At 45.8% G+C, this 7,872-nt stretch overlaps 1 protein-coding gene across 1 annotated transcript in view; it reads left to right on the forward strand.

Annotated features, from left to right (window-relative positions):
* LOC101745327 (adenomatous polyposis coli protein) overlaps nt 1-6,958 on the forward strand; it is a 51,527-nt gene extending 44,569 nt beyond the window's left edge. The window contains exons 12-14 of the mRNA XM_021347395.3: nt 1,839-1,918; nt 2,042-2,124; nt 2,540-6,958. Of these exons, the coding sequence (XP_021203070.2) occupies nt 1,839-1,918; nt 2,042-2,124; nt 2,540-5,595 (3,219 nt within the window). The 3' untranslated portion in view covers nt 5,596-6,958. The remainder of the gene's footprint in view (nt 1-1,838; nt 1,919-2,041; nt 2,125-2,539) is intronic.
* The last annotated feature ends 914 nt before the right edge of the window (nt 6,959-7,872 follow it).

The following is a 7,872-nucleotide window of genomic DNA, read 5'->3' on the forward strand; positions in this document are numbered from 1 at the left end:
TTTTGTTTTTTTGTTTTCATGTGTGTTTTATTTAATGTTTCCGAAGCGAAGCGAGGGCGGGTCGCTAGTTGCGATTATATACATAAATGAAGAAAAAGTCTATTATTACTTAGCAAAGTAATATGATTATCGATTTCAAATCGATTAAAATCGATTGTATTTTTGATGACAGCTTTGACAGTAAGCTGTTTTTTTTTTTAAGAGATTTTATGACCTGGTAACTAAGACCTTTAAGTCATGTCTTATTTTACTTTATATTCTTAATTTTATGAAAAATGATAATATGGAGTGAAATGAAATGAAGATGATTAATTTGAGACATTAATCAACTGGGATGAAATTTAATGAAATGAAATGATATGGGATGAAATATAATCGCAGTAAAATGGTGGTCATTTACTGAGATTTTTTCAGTGGACTTTTTGGAGGAACCCGAGAAGTTACGTCCAGCAGCTTTGTTTCATTTTCCCACATTTGTGCACTTTCACAGATATTAAACAGTTAATAAACCACCGTTAATACACATTTAAACCTGAAGAAACACTAAATAGACAAAATAAAACAAATCACACAACTTCACTCCTCGCGTTCCCGCCAAAAAGTCCACAGTAAGCTGACATGACGTTTATTCATAGATTATACAATTATTTTTTGGCGCTTGTTGGTTTTTTCTGCTCTACTCGTTTTGTATCTTCGACGCATTTTGAGTGTGTATCTATCGGGCTGTTTTTATATTTTCAACGATCACTGCTTTATTATTACGGATTCCAACTCTGCCAGCCTTGTACGACAATTGCTTCTACACTGGACACCGAAGATCGCTCACACGTTTGACTTGAAATTGTTGCATTGGATACTGTTGAAATTATGGATCGCTGTGTGAATTGTGGGATAGCAATTCCATATTCCATACCTGATATATATCATTGATATTCATTCATAATATGACATTTAAAAGATTATCCAATGGATATAATAAACATTTACTTATGCTTAAATAAGTTATTATTCAGCTTTTTTAAAGAGATTGTAACATAACCTAACTTTTACTAAATCTTTATTAACTCGGCTCTCAGATTGAGAAAACTTTTATAATTTTCAGCAAGGTACTGATAAATCTGAATCTATTAATTCATATTAGTTTCATCACGTTACATTCGGGCCCAAAAATGTATGTAATCGTTTCAGTCTCCTTTGTACGGTTCATAATTATTTTTGTGTACATTTATTTGCCCATAGTGTCAATCGTGCTGTTAAAAAATGAAATTAAATGTATTTATTAAATTTGTGTTCCTAGTTTTTGAAGTGTAAAAATATTGGGTACCTTATATAATATTTTATATATATTATATTTTTACATAAAGCGTTATGTGAATCATACAAGCGCATTATCCGAGAATACTCCTGCAACGCGTTTCCTATAATGCAGAACCGATCTACCGTGTTATAGTGGTCATTCATTACTATATATGAGTCGTCTATTATCAAAGGTGGCAATCTGTGCATTTGGACAAAAAAATGTTATTGATATGTCAATACAGATTGATTTGAATATAATCGTCTCCTTCAAAGAATACGGTTCAAAACCTGCATTAAATAAAGGTTAATACTTAACCTGTTATTTATCTAAGATGTCGTTCCGAAGAGTTTTGTGACTGCCAATGGAATACAAAGTCGATAATTAGTTTTTCTGATTTACCAATAATTGTCCAAAAGTCACATTGCCGGCTTTGATAATAGTCGACTCATATATGTAAATAACTTTATATAATGAACATACCGTCTCACTCACAGGTTTTTGTTATGTTCTTAACCGACCTTTAATTTGTGTTTTCCAGAGGTCGCTTCCGGCCTGCCTGCGCTCCTCCACGGAAACCGTCAAGATGTCGCACGAGCTCGCCAGGAACGTGCGCGACAGGTTCGTGTTGCCGTGGTCCGTGGGCGCGGGGCGCGCGCCGCATCTCCAAAACTAATATTTTGATTATATTTATTTTTATTTTTTGGAACGAAGTTCCTTATGGGACACGGTTTTCTATTTCAGTCGCAGTCCGACACCCCCGCCCCCGCTGCCCCCCAAGGAGGGCAGGCTCGAGGCGCCCCCGCGGCCCCCCACGCACGACGAGCGTGAGTATACCACTCTTCATAATTATTATTAATCTTAATAGTAATAGTGATTGGCTTTTTAACGTTTTTTTTTATAACGATGCCCTGGTTGGTATTTAAGCGCGTGACGTCATACATGTCAACGTCACTACCGCTATCATCAGGATGGTCGCTCATGCTTGGCGAAGTAGAAAAATAAACTTGTGTACATACAGTAGTTTCAGTCCTCGTTTAAAATATTAAAGATGTGTTATTTATAATAAGACAAAGGCCCGCACAAGTAATGTTTTAAGGAGAGGTCACTACAAGTCAGGTGTGAATATTTGGAGTTATACGTTTATCCAAAGGTTCAAAGATTAACTTAACATAACAATGTAAGTGTTGTTACATTATTAATATAATAATGTTCCTAATATGATTTTGTTTCCTATTCTAGGCCGTAAACACGAAAGTCGTCTGCCTGTAAAATCCCAGGGCGGCCGCGAACGCTCGAGGCACGCCGCGCCCAGCAACCTCGCGCGGAACGACTCGCTCAGCTCGCTCAGCCTCGAGTCGTTCGGCTCCACCGACCGAGAGATCTTCGAGGAGACCGTGAAGGCCGGCGCCGCCCGGGCCAGCCACCGGGACTCCTCCTCCTCCGCCGGGGAGCTCAGCAACGACTCCTTCGGCTCCACCGACAAGGAGGTGTTCGAGCGCTGCGTGCGAGCCGGCATGGCCCGCCGGCCTCCCCCGGGCTCCTCCCCTCCACACGATGATTTCTTCAGCTCCGCTGATAAAGAGGTTTTCGAACGTTACGTCCGCGCCGGTATGTCGCGACGCCCTCCCGATCCCCACGTACCTCCTGCCCCCCCGCAGGCAAAAAACGGTCCCGCGCCCGCCGGCCTCCCTCCCCCCCCTCGCGCGCTCGCCGGCGGACGCGCCCCTCCCGCGCGCCCCCGCCCGCCTGACCTCCTGCCCGCCGCCCCCCTGTCGCACGCCACGCGCCCCGACCTCACTCTCTGTCTGCACTCCGCCATGCTGGACAGCGTGCCCGAGCCTAGCTTCGCTTCCCTCCTCGACGAAGCCTCTGAAGACTCCAAGCTAGATTCCGAAGCCATCGAACGTGAGGCCGCGCGGCTGGCGGCGCGACTGTCCGCGCTGCAGGGCGAGCCCCCCTCGCTGCTGTCCCTGAGCACGTCCGCCCTGCCGCCGGAACACGTGCCGCGCGACCGGAAGAAGTCTCTCCCGGGCTCCTTAATGAAGCGGGCCCTCAAGAACTCGTTACACCGCGACACCTCCGAGCACCTGGAGAGCGACCCCGTGAGCTTCCTCGACAATGTAAAGCCTCCCTCCGAGATGGAGAACTTGGAGATGGAAGGCAGCATGGTCTCCGTGGCGAGTATAATATCCGAGGTAGCGGATGTCTCGGTGAAAACTCCTCTGGTGTTCGACCTCAAGCAACCTGTCTTTGAATTTCCCCTTTGTAAAACCTTCGTATACCACGATCTAGATAAAGTGAATCCGCCTTCTCTCTTCAACGAGATGACAGAATCGACAAGCGAACTCGAACACGCGGCCGCTCAGCCCGCGGAGTGCCCCCCCGCCGCCGCGAGTGTCGGCACGGACCCTCCCCCCCCGGCGCCGCCCTCCGACGGCAGCAGCATCGAGTCCTCGCCAAAGAGACAGCGGGACCCGAGCTACCTCACTCCCAAACAAAAACGACTCATGTCCAAAGACCGCTACCAGACGTACACGATAGTCGACGGTGATGCGGTCACGGAAGACGCGGTCGTGCTGGAGGTCGAAGAAGAGTTCCTGACCTGGACCAAGTCTGAAGAAAGCGAGCGCTCCGACGAATACGCGCCCGTCCCCGGCGAGACGAGGACCAAGAGGAAACTCAGCGCGAAGCAGAGGAGGATGGAGGACCGGGCCCGGTACCAAACGCAAACCGTCAACATCCTCGGCGGGGGGGCGCGGGGCGCGGGCGGGCGATCCGGCGATCCGGAAATCGAGAGCTTGAAGCGAAGACTCGCGGCCAAGAAGACGATGAAACAGAAACGTTTAGAAGACGCGGAGAGGTTTAGAACGAGAACGCTCAGCGAGGACATCCCGCCCTCCCCGACCTTCGTCACCAAAGATGCCAACTTCGAAAACGTCGAGACCACCACCGGCTACGACAGCCTCTCGTCCGCCGAGCTCGCCCACCAGCTGGTCCTGGACGAGCGCGCGGACGACTCCGAGCTCAACTCCGCCCAGATGCAGACCTACACCAGGAGCTTCCGGAACTATCTGCCGGTCACCGAGAGCCCGGCCGCCGTCGACCTGTGCGTCGTCAACAACCTCAAAAACATCGAGATGACCGCCTCGTACCGGCTGTCCCGCGCGCACCACCCGAGCACCAGCGACTCCGCCAGCTACGAAGGCGACAGCGCCGCGGAGGACAGGCCGCGCCCGGACGCCGATCGCGAGCCCAGACCTAAACCTAAGATAACGAAACCGGACCCGCGCAGAGACGACAGCCTCGACTCCAACGAGTCCCTCGGCGAGGAGCCGGAGCCGCCCAAAACTATTAGAGGGAGAAAGAAAGCCGCCTACGTGTCTCCGTACAGGCGCAGTGCACCGGCGCCCCGGACGCCGGCGGCCGCGACGGCGAAGGTGACCCCTAAGGGCGTACCTTCAGCGAAGGGACCGCAGTCGGCTGCCAAAGCCCACGCCGGCGTCAGAGCCCCACACAAAGCCCCCTCCAGGCCACCCAGCGCCAACACGTCCCCGAAAAAATCGATCCCGAACAAGTCTCCTACGAAGGCGGCGGCGCACAGACCGGCGGCCGCACCACCCGCCGCTACAAAACCTCTGCCTTTGGAACGGCAGGGCACTTTCACGAAGGAAGAGAGCACGGTGCCGGCCAAAGATCTACCCGCTCCAGACAAAAAGACGAACGTTCCCAAGCTCACTAAAGCTGCGTCAGCGAAGCCCGCGAACACTTCCCCGTCGAGGCTGCCGCAGCCGGGCCGCTACACCCGCCCGCCAACCACGAAGACACAGAAACCTCCCAGCAAAGTCACCAAGAAGCCTGAACCCGTTATGAAGAATTCTCCGTCGAGCCACAGCCTCCAGAGCAACGACAGCGGCAAGACGATAACTATAGCGTCGCGCCACACCACGCCCGCCAGCGCGACCGGCATCAACTCCGCGAAGACGAGAGACGTTGAGAGCAAAATCGCTAATTTGTGGAAGAAAGTCGAACAGGTTAAGAAACTACCCGCAAAAGCTGACAAAAGAGTTTGGATCGAGAGTGAGAAGCCGGAGGCTCGGAAGCTGATCAGGAGCTCGACGTTTGAGGGTCAGCCCGCGCCCGCGCACGAGCCCGCCGCCCTCAAACAGAAGTCTGCCATCGCCATTAAAGTGTCGCAAATCCCCAGTCTCCGCCCCAAGGCGAAGGCGCCGCCCAAGAAGGCCACCAGCGCCAGAGTGTTCGGTAGGAAACTAGTGAACGGAACTCTGACGGCGTGAACCGCCTAACGAAATGTATTAAAAGTCGATAATTGTGGAACGATTAATCGATATCATTTTTGATTATCGATTACTAATTATAATGTAATGTTGGTGTGAAAAGTGATTGATTTGCGGAATTAAAGTTGATAATACTTACGAATCGTGATCATTTATCCAAGAACTATATGCGTTTTAGTAGTTACACTCTATAAATAAGCAACGAGATTCATGTCGAATGATGCGAACGCTTATATATCAATTAATTGTAATTAAAAGGCGAATTTTTTTAAAGTTTATACCGAGATTATCGCAATTTGTTTTTTTAATAAATATATATATTTGATGCATTTGATAAATAATAAAAAAACGAACGAAATTCTCTTACTAAACCCGATTTGACTGTAACGGTAGTTCTGTAAGAGTAAAGACATTATAATAAAAAAATATTCACAGAACCAAATTTCCTGGTGAAAATACCTCTAAAATTAGTTGAGATTATAAAACACTACATTCGTTGAAGTTAACATTGACAGATTGATGAAAAAAATAAAATATGGACAGTTTATTTTGAATTCAAACTAAACAACAAGGCAATAAAATGTACTGATGTGGCGGGCAGTCCACTTGTTACAATAATTCTTGAATTCTTATTGTTCTCTTAATGCGCCGGAACTTCACTATTAATAAATTTAAAAGTCAAGAAACTGGGTTTTCTTGCTTTGAATTATCCAGTGTAGTTGCGCCGAGCGTTTGTACATAAGCACAGATTAGTTTTAAGCTACACAATTTTTGTATATTTTTCATGAAAATTATTAAAACAGAATTCAAAAATGAACTTCAATATTTTTTGGTTCGGAGTAAAAATCGAGACGAAAATTTCGTTTTTTATATTTACCATCGAAATCTCGGTATCGATTTAAACTATCGATATACGATACTTCAATCGGCGCTTTTAAATACTGCTTTTTAGTACTGAGTAGAAAAACGTAAAATTTTCGTCTTAATTTTTTACGTCTAGTCAGTTAAGTATAGCATCAGATCATTTTTTGGCGGAAATAAAACATTTCATTGGATTGTATCGAGGTAACATTAGTGGATTCTATAGTGGCTTCCTCTAGAGACGCTGAAATAGTTTTGAATTATTTTGTTAATCAACTTGTTAAGAGCGCTATTTAGAAATTAAAATAGCTTTTCGGTCAATCAATATTATTCCGTTATCAATACTGTTTTACTCCTTAGCTATTCATAATATGCATTCAGAATTTCTTATTTCATATATTATCACTAGATACGCCATCTGTACGAGTATATCTTAAGTCAGTTCTAGATAATTTTGTAGTGATAAGATACGTATTGATGGTAAATAAAACATAATTACCTATTTAATTGTTTTATTGTTTTTGTATTTCAATTTTATTAAAATGCTTTCTAATATTTTAAGTATATTAGTCGTAGTGCTCCACTCATTTATAGGATTCCCGCCAATACTGAGGGGTGCGGGGAGTCGGTCGTCAATATCATGACCATCGACCGTCAACACTTATTATGGCTATCCGAGTGGCGCCGCTTTGTCGAAGAAGTGTTCTGACGCTGTCTTCAGATACTTATTGGATCTAATTTAACCATTTTAGCGCTGATCTTATTTTCATATCATTTGCAGGAAAAGCTATCGGGTTTTTGTAACAAGTACCATAGACAAACTTTCTTAAAAAACCAATGCTAAATTCACAGCAAAATAATTTTAAATGGTTATTCTGAATGTGCGCGCGCTAAGGCACGTCTTTTAATGAAACTGCGCAAATTGTCGATATTCCGACGCTCCGCACTTTACCAGAGATACACATTAACAGAGAGTCGATCTATTGACGGTTCGCGATCGACACGTTAACTAAGGTCGTCGTGAGGATGTACATTGCTCAGACGGTTGCAAAACAGGAATCGTACGACCGAGGAGAAACGCGAGCTAACTACAACTAAACAATCCTTTAATCCTTGACTGGTGGTAGGACCTCTTGTGAGTCCGCACGGGTAGGTGCCACTGCCATGCCTATTTCTGCCGAAGCAGTAATGCGTTTCGGTTTGAAGGGCGGATTAGCCGTTGTAACTATACTGAGACCTTAGAACTTATATCTCAAGGCGGGTGGCGCATTTACGTTATTTATAGATGTCTATGGACTCCAGTAACTACTTAACACCAGGGAGGCTGTGAGCTCGTCTATCCAAAATAAAAATAAAAAACAAAATGTGTGCAATTCACATGTGGTAGAAGTGAAACCTTCCAAAATTAAAATACAA

Source organism: Bombyx mori, chromosome 6 (assembly GCF_030269925.1).
Source record: "Bombyx mori chromosome 6, ASM3026992v2".
In the NCBI taxonomy this organism is placed as follows: domain Eukaryota; kingdom Metazoa; phylum Arthropoda; class Insecta; order Lepidoptera; family Bombycidae; genus Bombyx; species Bombyx mori.